Below are 26491 nucleotides of genomic sequence, written 5' to 3'. Positions count from 1 at the left end.
TGGTTTTTTACAAGATTGATTTATTAACTATGATACATATCACGTAAGGCCTTTTCAGTTTTGTACACCATTCCCATTGAGACAAGTACAATACTTTGTAGCAAATACATGATTTTAAAAAACAGAACCAGATGGAGAACACCTCAGCCAGAGATGCTCAGCCTCTGTTGATGGCTGACCATGCACTAATCAGGATGGAGCCTCAAAAAACCCACGATGTGTTTAAAAAAAAAAAAGTCTGGAAATTAAGCAAACATTCCTAACACCAACTAGAGGATGTCCTGGTTAAAGCCCCTAAAATACAAAGAAATAATTGTTATACTTTCTTTACATACAGTTCTCCACTTTTGCTGCGAAACAGAATTTTGGGCACACAGCCAGACTACTAACACATTTCAATACCATTAATGTCCCCACCCCCCACCCTCAGGAAACTCAAAATATTTGTTAATCCAACATATATAAAGATCATTTAACATGTGAAAATACAAGTACCAGAAAAATAAGCTGGCAGCAGCACTATTCCAAATTTTCAAACAAGTTTTATTCCCATACAATTCAGACTTTTTTTTAATGTACACAGGGAACATGATTCTTCTTAATGCAAACAATAATTTACGCCCTGTCTTGACTACACTGAGGTGTAACATCACTGCTGTTGGAGCTGGCCGAGGCGGGCCCTTGGGCAGGAGGCGCAGGCAGTCACCTCGGAGCCTCGAGGAGTCGGCAGCCAGCAGCCGGTGGAAAGACAGGACAGTGTTGCAGGCCCCTCCCCGCCCCAGGCCTTCTGCCGTGGGATCATCTTCTGCCGTGGGATCACCATCCGCCGTGGGATCACCAGCAGATCTGACCTAGGTTTCCGGCACACACGACTCAGTCGTCCTTTCACCTAAGCATGAATGCACGGCTTGAACCTGCCAAGCAACAGGAGGGCAAGACCTCCATCCACCATCTGCAGTAACTGGAGGCCCTGGGGGCAAGCGCCGTGGCTGTCCCCAGTGGCCAGCCCAAGTCCCTGGAGCCTCCTCCTCCTGGGAAGGCAGCCACTGACACCTGAGACAGCCCCCAAGCAGTGTGGATCTCCTTGCAGGAGGGGACGGGGGAGGGCACGGGTGGAGAGGGGCTCAGATCACAAGTGCTGCAGCGAACTGGTTTGACCTCCCGGCCTGGGGGCAGGCAGCCCACCAGGGCCGCCTCCTCCACAGGAAAAACCGAGGGGAAGGGATGAGAGGAGGCGTGCTCTCCAGCCCCTTCTGGCCAGTGTGCTGCTCCGAGGTCACCCTCTGCCCACCCTGGCCAAGACACAGCCTACTAGGAGAACCTCACCTACAGCACACATTCAGGCTGAAGGAAAACGTGGGAAACAGCATTTTAGCATTCCTCCTCGAAAGGTCAAGTGTTGGGAAGAACTCAACAGAATGCAGGGACAAATGCACTGTGATACCCACATGCAACACAGCCAAGAACTGAGGGCAAACTCACAAGCCACGGCCCTAACCTTGGACCACTTCCTTTCGTGAAGCCTCCCTCCAGAGCCAGCCTAACACGTAGTCAGGGCTGTTTACTTCTGGCCTCGGGGTCTGCACCTTCGGGGATCTAAAGAACACTGGACGGGGAAGAGCTTCCAGGCGCCTTTATTTCACTGCGGGGCAGGGAACAAATCCCGTACCCCCACCGACAGGCTTTCCCATTTTGGCCAAGGCTAATTAACACACCTGCCCCTCCCTCAATTCCTAGAGTTGTGGCGCCGCTCACAAGAGAACGACCTGTGAAGGAACTTTGTAGAGCTTACCACACTAGATGAATGGGTGGGGTGGGCAGAATTCCAGTTAAGGTCAGCCTGCCCCCGCACACACCCACTCTCCTTCATGGGTCCCCCTCCAAGTGCCCATTTGGTCCAAATACCGACCACTCCCCGCCCAACTAGCACTGCTGCCAGTGGGAATGCCAACTCGGAACGACTGAGAATGTCCTCCAAGCCCAAGCCAGCCTGAGAAGCAGAAAACGAGAAGTTAAGGGTTAGCAGAGGAAACAGACAGGAACCCCTGGAACTTCTGTCCACCTGTGGCTCTTTGGGGAATGAGCCAGTCCCCTACCTCCGGTTAAAGCCCTGGCAAGATTCCGCGGGGGGGGGGGGGCAGGCCTGAGGGGCCCCTGCAGCTGCCCGGGCCGTGGCACTGGAGGTGACCCCGTGGAGACGGGGAAGCCTGGTCTCCGCTACTCCCACAAGGGTTAAGGGTGCACAGCACAGGTGTCCACCCCTTACTGTGCCCTTTCTTCTTCCAGAAAAGTCACCTACCATGTACAGAACTGCTGTCTCAGGGAGGGGGTGGCGTGGGGAGGCAGGACAGCCGGGGGCTTGTGAAGCTCCTGGTGCCGGGCCAAGGCTGCAGGTGGCGGTGTGGCCCAGGGCGCCAACACAGAGGGGGCAGCGCAGGCTGGGCCGTGGGAGGGAAGCAGGCCTCTTCTGCTTTAGCTGACACATGGGACGGTGGCCCAGGCCATTCTCACAGCTTCCCTTCCACCCCCACCCAATACCTTGACGGGCTGCCTGGGAACAAGAGAGCATGACCTAGGAAAAGGCTGAGATTAGTCAATGGAGTAATTTGTGCACCTGCCTGGGACTCAGCATGGGGGCAGCTACGGGGCTAGAGAAGCAGGAGTCTGCCGACCTCAAGTCAAAACTAAGCAACACCCCCCTCCAGCCAAGCCCTGACTGAGAAAGCATCAGACACAGATCCGCCAGAAGAGAAGGGGTCTGGCCTCCGACATCGACGTCAGACGTGCATGTACCTTAGGTTTTCTGACTTGTGTCCTTAAGGAGGCGGTAAAACGCGCAGGGAACATGTATTTTTTCCAAGCACCTTATTTTGCTGTACAAGAACTAGAAGAGACAGTGCGACGTCCAGCTTATCCAGAGGAAGAGTCGGTGAGCACAGGGCCTGGCCCGCCCTCCAACAGCCAGCGGGAAGCGTCTGGGGCCAGGGGTGGGCGAGACTGTTCTGAGGCATCTCTTACTTTGTCAGGCTGCCTTGGCGGAGGCAACCCAGAGCGGCCTCGAACATACCACAGGTGCTGCTTCTTAAAGTGCAAAGAGACCCGGAGGACTGTGCGGCGGGCGGGCCTCCACCCCACGCCCCCACGCCCAGGGTACCTTGGCCAGGCTTCTCCGCTGAGGCCACGGCCCAGCCACGGGATGGGGGCAGCCGTATCTGTAGCAGCCTTAGCAGGGTCGCTGTTGGGGGTGGGGCGGGGCAGAGGGCGCATGATAAAGAGGGTTCTTCCAGGGGCCAGTGGAAAGGCCAGGAAGGGCGGGAGAGGCCATGGAGGATGGTGACGGGCAGGCCCACCGCCTCGTCCTGACTGACCGCCTCTGTACCGGCAGCTCCTCTGGGCGCTGACGGCCCGGGAGCAGGAAGGCCGGCCCTGCACGGCACCGGCAACCATCACACCCTGGGAGTCCCCTGACACGGCAAAAGTTCCCACGGACAGCCCTGCTGGCCCAGGAGGAAAATAATTCTACTTCAACACCAAACACACGGAACCAACCCCCACGTGGCTGCGGGCAGCTCCCGCCGCCCCCCCCCCCGCGCACGCGCACAGGGCGGGGTGCGCCCACAGCGCCGCAGCGCTCCAACGCAGAGGGGCCGGCGGCCCCCAGCTCTTCCTGCCAAGGGCTCGAACCATACACTTGGGGCGGGGGTGGAGGATCTAGTGACAGGACGTAAGTGGGACCCCAACAGGCTCTCAGGCTGCCACCCCTGAGCACCCGTCTTGCTGTCGGTCGCAAAGACAAGGGTCGCCCTCCACTTATGTGCCTCTTGGCAGAGGTGGGGAGAGCTTCATGTTGAGGTCTGTAGTTTTCTTCCTGTAGTTTTTCTTCCTTTTCAAAAATTACTGGTGGAGGGATGCCTTTCCATTTTTCTTCCAGTGTTCTTTTGTTTTAAAGGGATGGATCCCCAAAGCCTGTGAAGTGGGGGGGTGCATGGGGGCAGACGCTGCCCACGCTCCCTTAGTCCAGGCAGAGCTGCCCTCCCCCCGTCCTGACCTGCTGGGCCAACGCCCTCAGATGGGACTGTACCTCAGAGTGGCAGAGCAGGCCTACATGTTCCCAAGGAGGCTGCGGGACAGGCCGCATCCCCCAAGGGTGGGGTGCAGACCGCAGGTGGGGAGCGCTGGGCGCAGCAGAGGGACGTGTCCTCGTGAGGGGCTGCTGGCCCTGCCCTGGGGCAGCTGGACTTCAGGATCTCCTCTTCCCGGCCAGTGCCAGGCTCTGCCCAGCGGGCGGAGGCCCCAAGGCTGGTGTGCACAGATGGCGGGGAGGGGTCCAGGGAGCAGTGAGGGTGTGGAGGGCCCGCCTGCCTCGTTCAGTCCTCAAAAGGGTCCACGTCACAGGGCAGGGCTCCCGCCATGGCCTGCGGCCAACCCCAGGTCTGCAGCGCTGGGCTCAGGGCACCAGCCGGCCCAGCCTGCGCCTTCTGTTGGCAGCTGCTAGTGCTGCGGGCTGGGGAAGGCATGAGGAGAGGGGACCCTCCCTGCCCTGCCCCAGCAGGCCTGGTTCTGTTCAAGGCCCAGTGCCACCCCGTCAAGAGAGATGACCTTGTCTCCTTCAGCCCGAGGCCTCGGGGGCTCACAGCGTGTGTTCGGCTTGAAGTTGGGAGGGGAGCAGCGGCTGCATTGGGGACTGGGGGGTGGGCGGAGGTGACTGGGGCGGCGACGGCTGACTTGTGACGGGCGTGGAGGTGAGGAAGGGCACGGTGGAGGCCAGGGCAGAGGGGGAGCTGGGCGCGGCACCAGGGGGCTCGCTGATGGGCCGGTTGTGGAAGAAGAAGGGGCACTGCTGGATGAAGAGCTCGATGATTGTCTGGTAGGTGCGCGTGGCTGTGAGGGCGTCCATGGTGCTGAAGTCCGGCCTCATCAAGGTGGGCCAGAAGCAGATGGACAGGTTCTCACTGGTCATGAGGTTCACCTTGTTGTTGTGGCTGACTCTGTGGGCGACACCAGACTCGAGGTCAGAGCTCCGGCCACCTGTGCTCACGGTCACCACCTCCCTAGCTGCTCTCCTGCCCCCCGCCCGCCCCGCAAGCTGAGAATTGCAGAGGCCCCAGGTCTGGGAGTCAAGGCCCGAGCTCCCCTGGCCCCGTCCTCTGAGGCCCCCGAAGTGGGGGACCACTGCTCTGGCTGAGCAGAAAGGCAGCGTGTCTGTCCTACACCAGGGTTCACATATCACCACTCTGACGAGAGAGGAACAGGTCTGGCTGGAAAACAACCCTACTCTGGGAGAAAAGGCAGGAACGGACCGTGGCTCCCTGCACGTGCTTCCCTGGCTCCTGTTCGCTGTTTCCCACAGGACACCTGTCTGGGCCCAGCGTGTGGTCATGCCCGTCAGGGGGCACGGGTCCTGGAGAGCGCACTGCGGGCTGTGTGGGTCTCTCTCAGACAGAAGCAGGACAGAGCCTGAGGAGGAGGAGGGGCCAGCACCCGACAAGCGGAGGACAGAGCCCCGCTCCGCTTCCTCCTGCAGCCACTGGCCCTGACTGGAGGGTTTCCAAGGAGGGGAAGACAAACAGCAAGCCCTGCAACGTACTTGTTCAGGTGAGAGATGACGTATTTGAAGACTTCATGGTTCTCTTTTGGAAACTTCTTGAGTACCTCCTTCAGGGCGTGTAACTTCTGCTCCCGGTCATTGATTTCTGAGGAAAGAGAAAACCAAGACCATGGCTGTGGGCCTGGGGCTCAGATTAGCTACTGGTCCTGGGCAGTGGGGAAGAGGCCATGCACTGTGCCTGCTCTGAGGGCAACCCAACCCTATCCTCTCCCCACAAGCTGTGCCCCAGGCGGGCCCACCTGGCAGTGGCGTGGGGCCAGGCCCGGGCCCACCTCCGCATCCCCAGCCCCTGCTCCTGAAGGGGGGCACTGTACGCCCAGGGCCGGGTCCACCTCCGCATCCCCGGCCCCTGCTCCTGAAGGGGGGCACTGTATGCCCAGGGCTTCCTGGCCCCCATGATCCAGAGAGTTTTCCATGAAGGGCACCATTCTTTGCTCATCCGGTTGCCCCTGGAGACGGGCATCCCAATGCAGAGCGCCTGCTGCTTCCTGAGCAAACGGGTGAGCACCGCCGCCTATCCGCACCAACAGTCTCGGGAGGGAGGGAGTCACGAGACCAGGGCTCTGTCCTTTCCCTAGAGTCAGAGACCCTCCACGCATCTGCCCTTTGGAAGAGCTGATGGAAACGGTGAGGAATTCTTACAGAGTTCAACAAAAGGATTACGTGTCCCTTTCCCCCACTGCCGCTCATAGCTTGCCCATCGTGGAATCCTAGTGTCCTGAGACGGAAAAGTTAGCCCAAATGAAACGCTTCATTCAAGCCAGGCCTGCTTCGGCGAGTCCTCACGATCCTAGGAGGCTGAGGCTCTTATCACCTCAGTTCCGGGATAAGGAATCTGACGCTCAGAGAGGTGGCAGCAATCAGCCTTTTGGTCTGGGAATCAGACCCTGCCCAAATGGCTGCAGAGTCTGGGTGGGGACTACCGTGCTTCCCAGGGTCCTGGCACCCCCTTCCTGAGTGGATCTGGCCTGCCCTGGAGGCGAGAGTCCGTCTGGGCTAGCAAGACGAGAATGGTCCGGGGCTGACCTGGTTGCGATCTGAGTGTGGCCACTTGTCAGAGCTGAGGCCCATCTCTAGGCCCCCAGGGCTCGTGAAGCTCATAGGAGGACCCCGTGAAGAGACAGTGCAGGTGGGTGGGGGGGACAAGGCGTTCATTAACAAATACAGTGGTGCCTAACTGCTTTGCGGCACAGGCTCCTGTGGGTGGATGAACGCTCCGGATCCTCTACCACAGATAAACCATGTACAGGTCTGCCTACATCCCTGGAGCTTCCCAGACTCTCCAAACCCATGTGTTCTTCAGGAAACCTGTGGCCTCCTAGTTAAGGACTCCTGTACAAAATGACATGCCCCAGAGGCTCACTGTCTAGGCAGGTGGGTATGAGGAGCCTCAAGCTAGACTAGGAAAGACAGATGGAACATCAACGGTGGCGGGAGCAGTGGGAGGAAGGGTCATGCGGTCTGGATCCTGTCTGTAACACCACCAGCTGTGAGATGTCGGGGACGTGACTCTGAGCAGCCGTCTTCTCGTCTGTAAGAGGCTCAGGACAGCGCCTCCTTCACTTGGCGACACCACAGTCTGACATGCAGTGCTCACAGCCAGACACACACTCAGCACCTGGGAGCAAGGCTGAGACTCGGAACCAGTGAAGAGGAGGCTGCAAAGACGGCCAGGACGGAGCTACTGGGAGCAGGAAACCAGCAAATGTTTAGACTTGAGAGCGTGGCTTGATAAAAACAGTGTTTTAGTAACCTAAAACCCACAGGAACTAATTATGTGCTGCCATTATCAGCTTCGTTTCTCTGAACCCAAATTTATTTTAAGGGCTCAACGTCAAGGGCACACTTTTTTCTGTCTGGCCTTGAGTTTCAAAATCCTTCACTGTTAAGTTTCAATAAAAAGCAAAGCAGTGACCTGCTCAGGGTGAGAGCGGGGCTGGGAGGATAACAACTGTCCCGGAGAACACGAGAAGCATGCGCATGGCGCGGAGTCTCACTTAATAAACTAACTGTGCCCTCTTCCAGATGCAAGCTTGGCATGGGCCTCTCCTAGGTGCCTGCATGACAAAAACACAGCTGTGTTTGTTTTAATCAAGCACTTCAGCAGCAGCACCTTCATACAAGAGCCCGGCCTCACCCGTCCTTCCTGCTGGAAGCAGGAAACGGGGCCGATAATGTCACTGCCTGCCCGGGATGCCCCTCTCCTTCCTATCCACTGGGCAACAGGACGGCCGCCCCTTCTCTCTCTTCCTCGCAGGGGTGGGGGAAGTGGAGATTACAGCGCCTGCTTGAATGGAAATTCGAGGACCACCCTCAGGCATGCCAGCCTCCCTTCGCCTCCTGGCGCAGTGCCTCAGCAAGGTGCCTGAGCAGGACCCAGATAGCCGCGCCCTGGGAGCGTGGAGACAAACCGTCTCACTCTCCCTGCTGGCCGCGCGGGCAGGTGCTCTGAGAGCCGGGGAGCACCGAGACCCTGGCAGGAGGCAGGCAGGACGGCAAGGGGAGCAACGGGAGGCCTCCCAGCGCAGGGCCGGACCCCGTGTCTGCCCCGCGGAACACGGCCACCTCGAGGACAGCCTTCTGCCCTGTCCTGACTTGACTTCCCGCGTGCAAGCAAAGCCCAGCAGTGCTGGGGACCCGCTGTGGGCTCCACCTGGCAGTCTTTTCACGGCAGTCCCAACACCAGTGGCGTGCCGCCCAAGGCTGGAATGTTGGTGGGGCAATGTTCCATGGGTGCTCTCTGGGAAACCCCCACCTGAGGGGAGGTGGCGCCGGTGTGTCCCACACGCCGCCTGAGAAAGCCCACCCAAGAGGTAACAGCCAGGCCACGGGGCTGGTGAGGGGGAAGGGGGGGCACCCAGTTCCATCTCCAAGTTCAGCACCCCTGCTCTGATCACCTGCCTGCCGCCAGGCTCTGAGCCCCTGCCAACTTCAACAATCCTCTTCGAAAGGGGTGAGGCGCTCTGCAGGGCTTAGGCCTCCTCAGCTCACATACTGTAGTTTTGAAATTAGGTGTCTATCAACTGAGACGGCATCAGGAGAGGCGTTCTGAGGTCACCTGAATCAAGACGAAGTCTGGACAGAGACCAGGCAATGTGGAACTCAGGCCCCAATAACTCAGGAGGAAGAGGAGGACAGAGCCAGGGGCCACACCCTTTGCGGTGTACAGAAAAACCCAGGCTCCAAGAAATAAGAGTAGTAGGTCCAAGGTCACACGAACTGGTGTCAGGGGCCCAATCCCGGACACCGTTGGCGCCCTGGCCGTGTCACCCCACCGCCACCTCTGGCTCTCAGCCAGGCTCCGGGCTGGAATCTCAGCTCAGTCCTCGAGGAAAACCCCTGATGGAGTCTGACCACCTGGCACATCCACACCATCAAGAAGGCAAACCACCGGCTCGGGTCCCCACTCCGTGACACACGCTGGCACCCACGGCACCAAACCACTCTGAGGATGAATTCTCACTCTGCGAGGCCCAGAATGGAAGTGTCAGGCTGCCCTTCTCCTGGAGGTGTGACCTTGCCTGTCCAATAACCTGTCCAGTGGTATCTGACCCATCAGAAGAGGGCAGGGTCTGCACATGTGTCTGCCCACTGCCACCTGGCCCTGCCCCACACAAGGCCTGGCACACGCTAGGGGCAAGAGCGCCCCAGGCTCTTAAGCTGCTATCTGGACAGACAAGCGGAAGCAGGGCCCTCCAAGGCAGCACAAGAACACCAGCCTGACGAGCAGCCAGGCTGATCCGACCAGCGACCGTGCAAGTCAGGCGTTTATGAAACTCCAGCCCTCAGCTGTTCGTCTGCAGCTGGAAAGGGCAAGACGATACGCCGGAACCCTCTGGGGTCATATATTTTGACCATCTCTTTTTTTTTTTCCCTTGGTGGACTCTTAGTTCCCTGAGCAGGGATCACACCCGGGCCCTTGGCAGAGGCGTGAAGTCCTAACCATTGGACCGCTAGAGAGCCCCCATCCCTTGGACAATCCAATGAAGAATACTGGTCTCCACAGGCTATAATGTGCACACAGAACTCACAAGCAGTTATGTGGGATAATGAGGCCCGGAGGGCAAGGATCCTTAAGCTCAGAGCCTTTTGGCCTGAGACAGAGTCAGCACGAGGGTCTCTGCCAGCACAGAAGACAGAGGACAGGGGGTGTGGGGACTGGCAGGACCGGAGGGATTCCAGACACGGGACAGGAGTGTGGGGTGGTCGAGAGACGAAAAGGCGAGACTGTGGGGCAGGAATAAGTGATACTGTTTCTTGAAGGCTGGGCTGAACTGTGAGGACAAGATAGAATGGAGAATTCAAGGCCCCTCTCACTGTCTCCTGAAATCTTGGTCCTCCTCAAGTCAAGCTCAGCGGCTATTTCTACCACTATGGCCCAATCCCTTTCTCCCTCCTCTTTGCACTTTCTGCCCTTCCAGCTTGGCTTGCTTCTCGCCATCTGGCAGAGAACTTAAATGAGCACTGGGGAGGCAGGAAAAATGTCTTGGCACAGAAGGTCATGCCCGGCTTGCCACTCCCTGGCAGTGCAAGCTGTGGCTGCTATTCACTTCTCAATCTTCCACATGGCATCTTGTATGTGGCAAGAAGATTAACTGGTGAATAATTACAGAAGTCTCGTATTTGCAGTCACAGTTTCAGTGATGTTCACACTGCTGTGAAATTCTGGAGTGTACAAAACAATCTGATAGTGACCTTGATATCTGCTGTGATAGGATCTGAAACCGTCTCCAAGCCCTGAACACACACGGACACGACAGCGCTGAGGTAGGAAGTGGAAAGACCTGGTCAAGTTGATGTTGCCATGGAAACCCAGCCGGGCTGAGCTGAGCTACTCTGGGGCCTGAGAATCTTTGTTCCCTTGTGTCCCTCACCACGAACTCCAGCACGGCCCGGTCGGGGTTAAGCTCTGACACACACAGCCCCACTGCTCACTCAACTCTGGCTGTGAGGTGCCATGTTAGTGAGAGACGCTCCTCTCTACCAGGCTCAAGATAACCGAGCTCCAGCTGACTAGCATGGGGGCACAGGAAACACACAATGGGAAGAGGAAGCGGAAAATCTCCACCCTCTTCCAGACTGCAGGAGCAGCAAGCAGCTCCCTTCCTCAGAGTGGATGCCGGCGGAAGCTGCTGGAGGAAGGCAGCTGATTCCCCATCAGTGACACCTTCCTCTCCTGCCCCCTGTGACCCTCCAAAAACAAAAAGATGCCATGTCAGCAATTCCCGCACAAACAATGGAATTCTTTCTGCGGGGTGCTAGGATGCCACGGGCCTCTAGATGGCGCCAAGTCAAGACAAACCCTACTGGCAACCTCCAGGCTCCTGGGAAGCTGGGTGCCAGCTAATACCTTCTCTTCCTACCTGCAGCCCAGAGAGGCTTGGCCGAGGGGCAAAGAAAGCTGGCTCCGGACCGAGGCCTCCCATGCGTCTCACATCCGAGCCAGCCCGGAGCCTGCTAGAGGAGTGAGTGCTGGGAGGACCTTCATCTCTGGAAGGCAAGACCAGAGCAGAAGCTAGCACTTGTCCCCACGCCGTAACTCATCTGAGAGACCCAGCCTCCTGTCCTGAGCAGGCAGATGGGTGAGCAGGCCAAGGGACATTGTGACTGTTCTGCCAGGGCTTCTGCCCATCCCGGTGGACCTGCATAAGTGGCTGTGAAGGATTTGAAGCAGCTGAGAATGGCGTGCATAAACTATGAAGAGACTGGAAACAAACATCACGGGAGAGGCAGATCATAGCACAGCGACGCTGGGGCCCGCAGCCCTGCCAACAGTCAGATTCTGACGGGGACCCCTCCCACAGTTCAGGGCTGGGCTTCTATCAGCACCGCCAAGAGTCTACGACCCATGACTTGAAGACCTGCAAATCTGTGGCCTCCCCCCAGGTTTTGTCCACACCATTAGCTTTGTGAGTAGACCGTGTGTGCTCAGAGCTCCGTCTCTGGAGCTGGGCGGCAGCAGGGTGAGACTAAGGTCCTGGGGTCTGAGCGACACAGCCCCCTCCTGGGCTGCACAGCAGCAGCTGCCTCTGGCTAAAAAAGTCTGGAATTGTCAGTCCATGAAAAAGCTCTGAGACAGGCCCCCTGCAGCACTACATCAAGTCCAGGGAAGGATGCCCAAGGGCAGGGTTCCCACAGTGGGAGAGGCCCCCAGAGAGAGGCCGGCTAGGGCAGAAAGAGTCCTTGGAGCGGGCAGGCTGGTGTGCCACAACCACTGAAAGCAGAGGTGCTCCTCTGCAGCCCCGAGCGGCCACTGCAGCTGTCCCCGTCCCTCCAGAGGCTCTCTGGCCCAGACCACGTGTGCATTTCCTTTCAGGAGAGCTGGGAGGAGACGGAGTGAGGAGGGGAGAGGCCAGTATAGCCTTCCACCAAAGAGGTCTGTGACTCAGCCATGCCTCCAGGCCTCTCCAAGTCTCATTTCATAAATCCAAGCAGGGATGGCAACCTAGGACACTCAGGGCCAGGAAGGTTCCACTGTGAACAAGCAAAGGAGCGAGGCTTTTCCCCAAGTCTGTCATCAAAACCAGGCTCTCAACCACGGAGCTTCCAGGCAGCTTGCAGCTTTCTTGACAGGACGAAGCACCTCTGTCAAGGCTGGGGTCTGATTTGAGCCCCTCTGGCGCCATCTTGCTGGTTCTCTTTCCTATGTCCTTCAGCCTCAGTTCCAGGAGTCAGAGTGTCGGCTCTCTGAGGGCGGGACCTGTTCTTGTGTTGCTGCACCGCCCCCCCCACCCGCCCAACAGAGTGAGCCTGGGGTGCCGCCAGGGGCCCACCTGCGGCGGGCTGCGGGTACTCACTGTGGGCCTCCACCAGGTCGATCTGCATGTTGTACGGGACCAGGGGGTCTGGCAGCTCTGAGAAAAAGCTCTTCATGGCCCCCGCCACAGTATTCACTGTGAAGTCCTTCTCTGCCAAATCCAGGTTGTGATCTGAAAGGAAGTTGGGAGAGTGAGGCCAGGCCAATCGAGGCTGTGCCAAAGCAAGGAACACTTGGCGCTGGGAACAAGCAAGAGAAACTTGGAGAAACAGGGGTGCTGCCGGGGGCCAGCCTGGAGCCTGGGCAGGGACTCAGGGTCATCACAGACTGGACAGAAGGTGGCACCCCTGGGTGCTGCTAAAAAAAAAAAAAAAAGTTCTGAGACTCACAGACACGCTGACACCCAACCTGCCCAGATCAGCCTCTGGGCAGAGGAGCTATACCCCCGTTCTGTGGCACGGATCCCCTCTTGTCTGCCCTGGACATGCTGCTACCTTCCACCTGGGGAGACAGGAGCAGGCTTCCCCCTAAGCCGAGTCACTTTTCCTGGAAGGTTACAGAAATGGTACCAGCAACCCTGGCTGCTATCTCCACCCTGCTCCTTGTGGTGGTCAGGCAACCAGACTTACTTTCCTCCTGCTGGTTCCTTCCAGCTTATGATACCACCAACTCGTCTCTAATTTTTCTTTCCATACTTTACTGCATTTCTGATTTGTAACAAATCATCTACTGATAGATCTCGACTGTTTCTGCTTGGGAGTATATCCTGGGTTGCAGATCCTGGCACATACACAAGTGTCTAATCTAGTGTGGCTCTGCCCTCATTCTGACCTTGTGCTTCCGATCCTTCAAGACTCACACGTTTCCATTCCCACCTCTGGCTAGTGGAGACTGTGGAGCTGTGTGCTGGGGGTGGGGGGCGGTGCCTGCTCCCACCACACACTGGGTAGTGGCTTGGGCATGCAGGCTTGCACAGGCCGCCTGGCTGGGTCTCCTGAGGCCCGGTCACACGCTAAGTCGGACCCCACTTTGATCTGCTTACCTTCCTTTCTAGCCAGTGGCATCTGTCAAGTTTTACTCTTTGGCTCCTTTGTGTCTGACACTGGTGGGTGTGACCTCTCCTCCCAGTGTGTTCAGCCCTAACTGAACTGGGTTAGCATGGAAAGGATGTGGCCATGTGGCCCTCAGCCTCTCCGATCTGACCTAGCTTAGGAGGCAGAGCGTTCAGCTTTGGGAGCCCCGGGCCCAAGGTTCAGCGCGTCACAAGATGCTCCCCCTTGCTTTGCTTCTCTCCTGCAGGACTCTGTGGGGAGGGCAGTTACGGCTGAGAGGCCCTGCCAACACAGGACTGTCATCTCAGCCCAACCTTGAGTCATGTGCCCGCCGTGACCTCTGCATGGCCCAGCCGGAGGGAAGCGAGGCCTGGGTTTCGGTGAATGAGGCCCGTGCCGGGGGCTGCAACAGTGCCTGTGGATGGTGGAGAGGGGAGCAGCCTGGCTGAAGCAGGTTTGCGGGGCGGATGCTTCTGTTTGCTGACAGGGGCCAAACACTCTCTCCTCCTCAGCCACCCAGCCAGCACCTTGGCTTTGGGGCTGTGTGGCATGAGCACCCCGGGGGGCTCCACCGGCAGTGGGTCTACCTTGACTGGCTGTGGCCTTACCTTGATCAAACTGTCTCTGCAGACTCTCCATCTCTGACTTGTTCCCGCTGACCCGGTAGATACCTTCAGTGCTCAGCCCTGCGGAGAAACAGGCAGGAGCCTTAGAAGCACAAGTGGAAAGCAGAGCAGGAAGGGGATGGGCTTGAGCGGAGAAGCAGGGGGTCCACGAGGCCCCCTGGGGCGAGGAACGGGGTGCGGGCACTCATCTTGCCTCGGCCCACTCCTGCCCTTTTCGTTTCTCACTTTAAAGTTTACAAATATTTGCTTTTTTGTAAAAACTAAAATAATACAGAAACACATCAGACAAAGGTAACTTCTGTCCACATTTTGATATTTACCTTGGAATTTTAATAGAGATAATATTATGTTTTAACCCACCCTTTTCACTTACAAACTATTTTGTGAACCTGACCATTAAATATTCTTTTATAACATAATTTTAAAGATAACACAGTATACAATAACTTAAAAATCATCTACTGTTAATCCTTTAGGTTCTTCCAGAAGTCCACTGTGTATTTCTTACTTTGTGAATTTTCTATTCATGTTTTTGTTCATTTTCAAACGGAGTGGTTTTCCTCATTTTGTACTTAATATTAAGGAATTATGTTACTGTTCTGTATCTTTACATTTTTTCCCCTTTCATTACCTGTCTTCAAATTTTGTGTATTGAATTTTTTTTTGACGTACATAATTACGAAATGTTAGGTTTTCAAGACCTAATAAGACCTTCTTTATGATGTCTTCATTTGTTGTTATGGTTCGAGTGGGTTTTCCTGTTCCTTCTGGAACTTACTTGGTGTGCAGAGTTAAGTAAGAAAAAAAAACAAAACAAAAACAGTAAAATTCAACTAAATAACAATGTGGGAGGAGATAAAGTTCCAAGGCAGAGTGGACTCCCCCGACCTCTCGGCACAAGAAGAACTGTGTGGCTTGCAGTGATTCCAGGCGCTGTCGGTCAACTTGGCTCTCCCTCTCTCCAGGAAGGAAAGTCCACTCTGCACCCCTGAGACTATGGTCTAAAGGACAACGAAGTCTAAAGGACAGTGGTCAAACCAGCCTGGGGTCCTTTCTGGAGATCACGGTTGGAGCGACCCTGACGAGCTGGCGGAGCACTGCGGAAGCATCCGGAGCCAGGGCCGCAGCCAGAAGGCAGTGCGGGCAGGGCAGAGCGGACCAGGCCCCGGTTATCACTGTAACTGACACCTCTAGATAGGCACGCGTTGGGCGAGATAAAAGCAGTCAGTCAGTTTCTGGGGTCCTAGATTGGTAGCAGGTGAACTCTGTAGATAATCAAAACAAAAGTCATCATTCCTTGGCCTAAAAGCAGTTAACTGCACATGGGCCCTTTCACCCCAGAGACAAGGGCATTAACGGACCGGCCTCAAGGACACCCTACTGGGCAACGACTGGCTACCAAGAAGCCCCATCACTGCATGCCTCCCTCCGGGAGTTAACATTTCCAGCGTGGCTGCCATGCTGTGCGCTGGGCTACATGCTCCCCGCATCCACCACTCATTTAATGATGATGCCATCGAATCCTGAACGCTTGATCGAGGGAGCTACTGGATGAAGAGAGAATACAGATGAGAGAAGTGGGATTGGGAAAGGGGGAGCCCTTGCCCTAAACTGCACAGCTGGTAAGAGGTGGCAGCGTGGTCTCAGTTCGGGGCCCCCACACTACTCAGAAGGGGCGTGCTGTTTATCCACCACCAGGCTGGCACCCAGGCCACAGCCCCCTCTGCCCCCACCCCCAGAGAAACACCACATTCCATGAAGCCCACAGGCCCTCAGGATTCTGGGCAGCTTTTGAGATGGTCCATCCCCTCTAGAAGTCAGAGGTCAGCATGGCCCCTGCTCACCATCCACAGTTAGTAATTCTACACTAATTCTCTTTCCTCAGTGACTTTTCTACACTATTCTCAGACACTTAAACTTTCTACCTATCGCAAATCTCAGGTAACACACGTCACATGCTTCAACATGAAATCATCCATTTTGACAAGCCCTGGATATATGTCAACAGATTCAAATCTTCATCTTCTAGGTTGAAAAGAAATCACTACACTTCTCTCTTTATTTGAATATCAGCCCCTCTCGAATACAAAGAAAACGGTACAGACATGGGAGCTTCAAAAGTCCTGACGGACATGTCCACAGTGCCCGAGCCCCAGCATGGAGAGGAGCTCTCTGAATGGCAGAGATAAGATCCTGACAGCCTCAGTCCATTTACAATCTTCTGGCAACCTGCGCACAGGAATCCTCGGCATTGTCTCCTAATGGCCACTTGCCCAGTATCACAGGGCTGAAAACACACTGCAAATTAGCTATCTGGAAACCATTAGAGGTGCGGGCCTGCTGAAACGTCACTGGATGGATGATGAGAAAAATGGAAGCACCTGAAAGCGCAGGGCCAGCTCCTCAGCACCAGCTAATTACCACCTTAGTATCTCCTGTAATCTGGACGCATGCTTCTATTACGAAATCCCACTTTAAAACAGCAATTCTGCCACTGACCTACACAACAACGTGGCATAATTGAGGAAAGGTATCATTTGCTTGGCCAGAACAATTTTTCGCAGCTATTCATTAGACATCAATAAAATAAAAACAGAAAGCTTAGAGCGGACGGCTAACCGCAGAATGCTAGTGAGACAGAGGGCTAGTGACACAGCTGAGAACCTGGAGGCCGGGCAGAGTGAGGGCAGCTCGCCGAGGAGCCCAAGACCAGAGCAGGAGAAGGGCCAGGGCCTGGAGCAGACCCTGAGCAGACACAGAGATGCTGGATCCCAAGCAGCGTGCATCCCGGGACCCAGAGACCCGCCCATAAATGCTCCGGGGCTGACTCTGGCTCACACCTGCCGGCAGAGAGCAGTACCTCCTTGCCATAGGTCTGTTCCATGGCCAGAGGTCCAACTGAGAAAGCTTCAGCCGTAAGCTCTGAAGCATCTCTATATACCAGACATCTCCAAAGACCCAGTATCTTAGGAACAGGCCCTGCTTCTTTCTTCTTCTTCTTTTTTTTTTTTTTTTACTGAGTTCCACTGGTTTCTTTAGGAATCTTTTAATCTTGTGTGAATAAAAGAAGATAAAATTCGGAACCACCAAGGTTGCTGTCTTCAAAAATCTAACAATTTCCATGAAGAACAGTCTTGTTCTAATGATTCTAGAGAACAGAGCTACGACTAGAATGGGACTGACAGGAAGGCAAATAGTCTCTCAACACATAATCTTAGCTACAGCTGTCACTCATTATGAAGGGCCAGAGCTTTTGAACTCCCTTCTCACTGGACAGCCATCTGTTTGGGATGCTGCGTTTTTTTAGAAAGGTTACTACCTGGTCTGAGAAGACAGTTAACGACGACCAACCATTTACTCAATGCGCGCTGTATGTGGGGCACGCAATGCTGAGTCCTACCAAGCCCTCCCACACCAGCTCTCACAGTACCCCTTCAGAGAGGTTGTTACTGATCTCATTTCACAGATGAGAGTGCAGAGGCTAAGAGGCAAAGTAATACTCGCAAGGTCAGAGCGCTAGTGAACTGCAATCTGAAGACCACCTGCTTCCGGAGCCTGAGTTTTTTTACTGCGGTGTTTTAAATCACGCACTTTCAAACTTGAGCATGCAGCAGAATCAGGGCTCGTTATCGTCTAGATTACAAGGCTGCTGCACCTGTAGGATTTCGGATTCTGCTGGCTGGGGGCAGGACCCAGAACCTGCACTGCAGACTCGTTCCCAGGTGCTGCTGCTGCTGGTCAGGGAATCGTGCTCTGAGGACCCCTGTCGCTCTACCAGAAGGGACAGGCCTCCAAGTCCTCCTGAATCTTAAAAAAATCTATGATTCAATAATATTTGGGGGGGGGGGCAGCATACACAAGGAAAAATAAATACCAGAGACTTTAGGAATGAAGCATTTCCAAAAAGTATTATAACTGGCGCCTTTTATTCATAACCAAGGTTTTTATACATTATTAAACCACGGCCACGTATGATTTTTCAAAGGAATATTAAAAAATCAAAGAGAAAAAAAGTAAAGAGGCCTTTTTCTTTCAATATTTACTGAGCGCTCAATCTGGCAGATGAGTTCATTTACAGAGCTGCAAGCCGTGGTCCTCCTCAAAAGTATTTCACTGACCAAAGGCTAGTTCAGTTCAGTTCAGCTGCTCAGTCATGTCCAACTCTTTGTGACTCCATGGACTGCTGCTCACTAGGCTTCCCTGTCCATCACCAACTCCTGGAGCCTACTCAAACTCATGTCTGAGTAGGTGATGGCAAACAACCTTTAAGGCGTTCCCCCCGGGCTAAGAACTGGCCTTTTACTCCTGACCTCCCCATCCCGGCAGCTGAGGTGCCTGTGGCACTTGGCACGCTAGGGGCACCAGGAAAATGGACAAGGGACTTGCAAGAGCTTGGAAACGGAGGGGGAGACTCCACCCTCTGTCCCGGGATGTGTCCCATCTCCTGAAACAACTCTCCATTCCTGGATCCCAAGTACCTCTGCTCAGCACCGGCGCTCTGGGCCTCAAGTCTTGCTGTACCTCCCCCCAGCCAGGCTTTCAGCCCTGCTCACACACCCCAGGACTCAGTTCCTCCTGAGTTTCCTTTCTAGCAACAAATCAATACTTCCTCCAAGACAAGCTCTGACTTGTTTATTTTTCACTTTCTATATTTAGATATAAAACTCAGCACTTTAGTCCTTAAAAAAAAAAAAATTAATTGGTGTTGCCAATGCTCTAAAATACCCCACAGCAGACAGGCTTTAACTACTAGACGACAAGTCGACTTTTAAGGAAATGCGGCTAATAGACCATTCTCCTTTTCTTTCACTTGTCCAAGAGGTAAGCCTAGGGCAGGCTAAGTTTCAAGGCCAGAGGGCTGCTGAGAACTCAGGGAACCCCCTCGAGCATCAAGTCCAAATTGTCTTGAAAAGGGCTGACCTCTCTAACAGAGTAAGAAGCCCCCACTCTGGGTCAAATGCCAACAGCATCTCTACAGCCTATCTCCTTTTTTTTGAATCCAAATTTTATTTTATTTATTTATTTATTTATTTTTTATTAGTTGGGGAGCCTATCTCCTTTTGAGGCTCCCACTGCAGCACCCCCCACGATGGAGGGTGCGGCTGAGCATCTCGGTTGGAAGCCACTAACTAGCAGTGAGACCCTGGGTGACTGTGCTTCCTTCGTCTTCTCTGCACCGTACAGGTGAGTGTAATGAAGTCTTGGCACAGGGCTAAGGCAGGAGCTAAGGTCCTAATGATCTAAGTGGTGGAGGACACCTGAGGTATGCCATCGGGGAGATCCCGGATGCTGACTCTTAACTTCTGCTCCTCTGAGTCTATGATGGATTAACCTCACCTTCGGAGACAACTGCAAGGAATAAATGAGATAACTTACGTAAAGCCCACTGTATGACGCCTGCCTTTTTTTTTCTTTACGTTGTAAGAAGCTGCAACAGCAGCACCTGTCTGCAGGCATGGCCTGCTCTGAGGACTCAGCCGAAACAGGCCAGTTGGCAGACAAATATTAAAAACATGTATTAGCTTCTTTTTTACTTCAAATGTTTTTCCTTTAAATATTTAAATAGAATTTTTTTAATAGCACAAAGTTACACTAGTTTCACCATATATTACAATTTTTTTTAGTAGAGAAATTAAGATTTTAGTTGAAGTTTCAACATCTAGTATTTTTTTATTAATCATCTATTTTATACATAGTTGTATACATGGTCAGTCCCAATCTCCCAGTTCATCCCAGGCCCTCTTCCCCCTTGGTATCCATACATTTGTTCTTTACATCTGTGCCTCTGTTTCTACTTTGCAAATAGGTTCATCCGTACCATTTTTCTAGATTCAACATATATGCATTAATACACGATATTTGTTCTTGTCTTTCTGATTTACTTCATTCTCTACGTAACAGTCTCTACGCATGTGATCTCAGTTTTGATCCTGGCTCTCTCATAGCTTCTGGGTGACTGGGGAAAACCATTCAACCTCTCTAAGCCTCGGGTTCCTCATCAAAAAATGGGGCTGTTTACAAATGACTATTGAGATGTTATGCATACTCAGATTACAGGTATGAAGAGCAAGTAACACAAATGGCCGGCACACTGAAATAATGATGATGATAATAAAACAATAAAAATAGTGCTCGCTTCGGCAGCACATATACTAAAATTGGAACGATACAGAGAAGATTAGCATGGCCCCTGCGCAAGGATGACACGCAAATTCGTGAAGCGTTCCATATTTTTAGGGAGGGGGGATCGGGATGGGGAATACGTGTAACTCCATGGCTGATTCATGTCAATGTATGACAAAACCCACTGAAATGTTGTGAAGCAATTAGCCTCCAACTAATAAAATAAATAAATAAATAAATAAAACAATAAAAAAAAAACAGTTAACTTTTGCTGAGGGCTTACTATATGCCAGGCACTTTCCTCAGCTCTTCACTAGAATCATCATGGTGAATCCACCCAGTAATTCTTTGAGGTAAATAGTATTATTTTTATCCCCATTTTACAGAGAGCAGATAGCAGCTCAGAGAGGCTAAGCCCAGGGCCAGAGAGCTGGGTGTGTGGTGGGGGAGCTGGCTCACTCAGTCTTGGCTGACTGTGTATTTAAATGCTGGGCTCCTCCCTCTCATGTTAACTCCCTATTCCCTTATCCTTTAAATATCACTTGTAGGCTTTACCCTATAAATGCTGGATTCATTGGGGCTAGAAGGTTTTTCTGTTCCTCCCCTGTTCACTCACGCGCAGTCATCTCCTCACTCACACCCGCTCAGCGCTCTCATCTGTCAGTTGGAGGAGACGCAGGGAGAGCCAGAGAAGAAATGCCGCCTCCTCTCTGACCGACAGCAGCCAACGGACAGTGTCCGCGCTTTCTTCCTCCGATGAAGTTCCACTACTGGGCACAGCAAAGCAGCCCCACTAGGTCCCCTGTTGCCTTCCTGCTCTGGATGTGCCTGGAGTGATTTTCTGGCTCTTGTGTTCCTTGAACACTAAGGTCGCTCTGGCCCCGCCAGCGCCCCTTTGTTGGCGGTCCTTCCTGGGTGATTCCCTCGTCAGTCAAGACCTGTTTCTGGCAAGGCCACCCCTCCTTTCTCCCCCTGACAGAATGCCACTGGCGTCTATTATGACAGCTTGACCGGGTGTCAGCCCCACAACCGGGCACTGTGGCGTTATAAATTTCCAACGTCATTGTATGTACACACAGCAGTGTCATAAATCTCGAGGCTGAGGAAGAAGAGAGAGAAGAGACCTGGAGGGGAAAAGATGAAAATATCACACCAGGTCTGGGGCATCATATGGCTCTAGCATCTGGCTGATCCTTTGTAAGCTACCCGTGTGCTTACTGTCAGTCACTGTGAAAGAGGGCATCTGGGCCCTGCTCCGACCTGGCAAGGGGCTCTGTCCCTGACTTTCAAGAAGATGCATACCCCAGTAGATGTGCTGCAGAAAACCACCATGACAAAGTCAACCTTGGGCCAGCCCAGAGTGCATACTGCTGGTTCTGGGCAGCCTAGGATGGAGAGGGAGAGGAGTGTGACCTAGAATTGAGGGGAGCGGAGTGTACTCTGCAAGGCAGCCACCGATATTCAAAGGCAGGAGCAGCTGGGAGCCCCAACTAGGAACATGAGCCTCCTTCAGGCTCCAAGTGTGACTCTGCCAGCACATGCCAAGCCCAGTGGCGTGGGGGACGGCAGTGTGACTCGGAGGCGAGCTAGTGCCACCACAGCACAGAGCTGGCGCTGAGGGTGGGGTGGGGGGGTCCTCACTGACTCAACACTGAGCTACCAGCAAAGAAACAGTTGCACGAACACACAGGTACATCCAACACACCACCACCACCACCTCCGTGGGAACAATGCCAACTTCCAGTCCACAGCAGGCCCCCCGGCAGAAAAGCCCCTGAGGTCACAGGCAGATTCCTCGTAAGCATTAACAAGGGCACAGGTGAACTTCTTTCCGGTTCCTGATTCTCAACAAACCATGAAAGGTTCAAAGATGGCACCCATCACAGCCCAGTGGCTCTCCTTTCCTGGCCTCTTTCCTCACTAAGAAAAGACACTTCATAGACTAGAAGCCTGTAACACTGGCAGAAAATCTGATCATGGTCTCCGCAAGCCTACAATCCTTGCACTCTGCGTCCAGGATACAGTAGAAAGCTGTCCACAGGTGGCCTGGGGGGCCTGCACCACACCTGACCCTGCTGCCCCTGCCACCCAACTCCAATCATGCTGGCCTGTCAAGGCCTCCTAGTGTGACCCCCAGCCCCCACTGCCTCGGAGACTTCCTCCTTCAACTTCTGCCTTCCCTTTTTTGACTGGCTAAACCCTGCTCCCTCAGAGGTCTCCCCTGACCCCCAGAATAAGGCAGTTAGGAGAATAAAACTGCTTATATTTATGCAACACACATGCTGGGCCAGGCCCAGTGATTAGCATTTTACACACAGAATCTCCACAACCCTCACGGCGGCCCTGTGAGCTGCATCCTCCTATTCTGACTACTCCCACACGGGCTTCAGAGCCTGGGTTTAACCACTGCGTACTCTCTCCATACAGCGCTGGGTGCAACTTGAAAGTCACCAGACAGCTGTGTGATTGCTGAATGCTGGCCCCCCAGGAGAGAGGGGGCATGTTTCTCAGTTACCCTTCTATGCACCTGGACTTGGCACAGTAACTCGTGCCTGGAGAAGGCATTCGGTAACTATCCAAAGAAAGGACGGAAGGAGGGATACATGCCTGGTAATGAAAGTGCAGTTTCTCTGGCTGAAGAGAGGGAGGAAGTGGACTCAAGTTGTTTGTTCTCGACCAGCCTCGTGCTTCAAGGCATCCTGGCAGGCCCTCCTTGCTCATGGAATACAGGAGACAGTCTGAGGTCTGGTCGGCACGGAGAAGGTGCGTCATGACCCAGGGCGCCCAGGTCCCACCTTCCTCTGTGGACTGGTTCTCCTGCCTCTACCACTCCCTGGAGAAGTTGAGGGGACTGACTGAGCAAATTCCCGCGCTCTCCAGGGTAAGCCATTGGCTGTTCCAGGTGTGGTCTCCCCATCTGGGCTGCTCACTTTTACAGATCTGGTCAGTGGCATGGCTTTGGCTGGGACCCCCCCCAAGAGGGCTGCGCCCCTTCCTGGAAGCTAGACAGAAACACCGCCCCCCCCCCCCCGCCCCCCACATACACACACCACCAGGGGGAGAAGGGGGAGTGAGAGCAGGTGCTGCTCCCAGGGCCGCCTCAAAATGGCCTGCTGCACGGCCTGTCGGGCACATGGCCTTGACTCGTCCCGTCGCCTCTCAGTGGAGGGCAGAGGGGGCCTTTCCACCGAGGCGCACCGCTGAATGGAGGGAAAGGGTGGTGGGAACAGCCAGGCAAGGCAGGCCTGCTGGAACTGTCTCGGAGAGAGCTGGGCTTCCACCCAGATCATTTCTGTCTTGGATGGAAGGGCAGGACTACTATGTGAAACAGGCTTTGCTTCTCTTTGGCTGCTGGGCTCCCCAGGCAGCTTGCCAGGGCATGATGTTCCGATCAGGGCACTGGGTCCTGAGGAAATCTGTGAGCACTGCCGAGTCACAGCCACGTGAACTCTGCTTATCTGGAAGAGCCCAAAGTGGAGCTGCCTGCCTTTATGGCAAGGAGGCACTTCTAGAATGCAAATAACTTGTGTTTAACTTATAAGCAAGGAGAAAACAGGAGAGTGGTGAGATGCGAGCACATGGGAAATAGTCAAAAAAGGTGGAGAAAGCTTTGTTTTAAAACTATCTGGATAATGAGAAAGCAACTAGCTAACAAACCTGGAATTATCGGAGGAGGGAAGGGATTAAGTAACACAGAACCCCCATAAAATCACAGCATATGAAACAACATACCTCATATTTTAGCACTTTATCATCAATTCAAAGCAGCATAAATATGGCAATTACTCACATAAAGCCTGTTGGTGTGTTCAAGCTGTAACTGCACCTATTAAACTGTTACAGTGATAGATGGGAGGATCTCTACTGAAATTAGCCGCCTTTTCTGCAAGACAGAATTACAGAGATCCAGGCTGACTACAGGGAAATAACTAGATTTAACAGCTCTAGACCCGCCAATTCTCTTCCACGAGAGCTGGAGAAAGCGTCTATGATAAATATGGAGGGAAATATGGAGGCTTTTTTAGGGCAGCTGTTTCCCAAGAGGGAAGGAACTTGGTAAAACGTGAATCTGTTCAGTCTGATGCTATAAAGCTCACAGCTTTACCCGCCTGAGTACAGAGAAAGGTTTCTGTTTCCTCTCTTTATAAAAGGGATCAGTGCTACTGTGAGATGAACACTGTCCTCTAAGTTATGGGAGAAAAGCTAAGAGTAAGGTGCCCTAGGGAGACAAAGAGCAGAGTCCTCCCCACCCTGACGAGGCGCAGGCCCAGGGCTGGGCTCCTCCTCCTGCTCCTTCCCAGCCTGAAGTCACTGGTCAGGTCAGCCCTCAGTGTCCACACAGGGCAGAGGAAACCCACCGGCAAGATCTTAAACGCAGGAACCCTGTGGGGAGGTGAGGGCAGGGGCAATGTGGTATAAAACGAAATACAACTTCCCTGGTGGTACAGTGGGTAAGAATCTGCCAGTGCAGGGAACACAGTTCAATTCCTGGTCTCGGAAGATCCCACACGCCGTGGAGCAACTAAGCCCGAGTGCCTAGAGCCTGTGCTCCACACCTGAGCACCGCCACAAAGAGCAGCCCCTTGCTCGCCGCAACGAGACAAGCTGGAACAAAACGCTACAAAGACCCAAGCGCAGCCAAAGAAAACCCAGAAGTACCTGTTTGGTCTTTGTCCCAAGTTCCCGATACAGAGCTCCTAAAACCCTTGGAATTTCCTGATAGGAGTGTCTTCTGCTATCTATAACAAGCCCCTTGTTATCTGAAACCTGAGTTTATGATAATGAAGTGACTTTTGAGGGGGGGAACCTATATGGCTTCAGGATGGGGGCTAGTCACCAGAAAGACCAAACCTTGATTATAAGAGTTAGAACTTTCAGCCCCACCCCCAACATCCAGCAGGGTACAGGGGCTGGAGATTGAACTCAATCACCAAAGGTCAATAAGGAATCAATTATGCCTATGTAATGGAACTTCTACATAAACTCTCAGCAGGGTTTGGAGAGCTTCCAGGCCGGTGAATACATCGAGGTGCTGGGGCGGGGGGGCGGGGTGGCATGCCCACGCACAACAACTCTGCAAGGAAGCAATCTGCAGCTTCGTCTCACAGCCGCGGAAACAGAGACTCCGAGAAGTGAAGGAAGGCGCTCAGGGCCACACCTGCCCTCGGCCCACAGGTGCCGCTCTGGCCCCCCTCTGTGCAAGGCTCCGTGCTGAAGGCCAGGGCTAAATAAAGACCATTTCCCAGTTAGATTAAGCAACCTGGGAGTTCCCCAACAGCTGTAGGAAATCAGCTCCAGTAAGAGCTTGGCCTTTTGTCCTGTGGTCTCCCATCAGGGCAACACTGCAAGTTGCTCTGAGTTAGCTATAAAGCTGAAGATGTACGTACAGTACTTATCTTGAACACTTAGCAGCCATTTTCTGTTTACAGTTTGGTGGGGTTTTGGAGGCAGCTCCAGGAAAGCCCAGGTGGTGTCTTCTGAGGGACTGTGTACCACCCCCGGGCAAGTGCGCCCTGCCACGGGCGTCTGGGCCTAGCGGGCACAGGGTGGGACAGATGAGGGCTACGCCATCTCCCTGAGGGGAGAGGTAAACCTGGGGGAGTCAATAAGCTCCAGCACCCAGGAGGGTTATCTATCTTCAATCTGTAATATGGAGGTGAGACGCCGAAAACCTGATCACTCACCTAGAGCCAGACATCCTGGAATGTGAAGTCAAGTGGGCCTTAGGAAGCATCACTATGAACAAACTAGTGGAGGTGATGGAATTCCAACTGAGCTATTTCAAACTCTAAAAGATGATGCTGTGAAAGTTCTGCACTCAATATGCCAGCGAACTTGGAAAACTCAGCAGTGGCCACAGGACTGGAAAAGGTCAGTGTTCACTCCAATCCCAAAGGCAGGCAATGCCAAAGACTGTTTAAGCTACCTCACAACTGCACTCATCTCACACACTAGCAAAGTGATGCTCAAAATTCTCCAAGCCAGGCTTCAACAGTACACGAACCATGAACTTCCAGATGTTCAAGCTGGACTTCAAAAAGGCAGAGGAACCAAAGATCAAATTGCCAACATCCACTGGATCATCAAAAAAGCAAGAGAATTCCAGAAAAACATCTACTTCTGCTTCATTGACTACGCCAAAGCCTTTGACTGTGTGGATCACAACAAACTGTGGAAAATTCTTAAACAGATGGGAATACCATACCACCTTACCTGCCTCTTGAGAAATCTGTATGCAGGTCAAGAAGCAACAGTTAGAACTGGACACGGAACAACAGACTGGTTCCAAATCAGGAAAAGAGTACGTTGAAGCTATATACTGTCA

The 26491-nt window shown here is 53.7% G+C and overlaps 1 protein-coding gene and 1 non-coding gene across 3 annotated transcripts in view; one reads left to right on the top strand and one right to left on the bottom strand.

The window, feature by feature from the left end:
* Positions 1–26491, bottom strand: part of ARHGAP35 (Rho GTPase activating protein 35) — a 114150-nt gene continuing 87659 nt past the window's right edge. For both annotated transcript variants that reach the window (XM_061139681.1, XM_061139680.1), the window contains exons 4-7: positions 14026–14103; positions 12406–12537; positions 5588–5693; positions 1–4988 (exon numbers count right to left, since the gene is read on the bottom strand). In XM_061139681.1, coding sequence (XP_060995664.1) covers positions 4631–4988; positions 5588–5693; positions 12406–12537; positions 14026–14103 — 674 coding nt within the window. In that variant the 3' untranslated portion in view covers positions 1–4630. The remainder of the gene's footprint in view (positions 4989–5587; positions 5694–12405; positions 12538–14025; positions 14104–26491) is intronic.
* On the top strand, positions 20172–20278 carry LOC133055380 (U6 spliceosomal RNA). Its single transcript, XR_009692656.1, has one exon. It is a non-coding gene; the product is annotated as a U6 spliceosomal RNA (small nuclear RNA).

This window comes from Dama dama, chromosome 4 (assembly GCF_033118175.1).
Source record: "Dama dama isolate Ldn47 chromosome 4, ASM3311817v1, whole genome shotgun sequence".
Classification (NCBI taxonomy): Eukaryota; Metazoa; Chordata; class Mammalia; order Artiodactyla; family Cervidae; genus Dama; species Dama dama.
The sequence above is the reverse complement of the archived record's forward strand: the minus strand, read 5'-3'. Positions and strand labels throughout refer to the sequence as shown.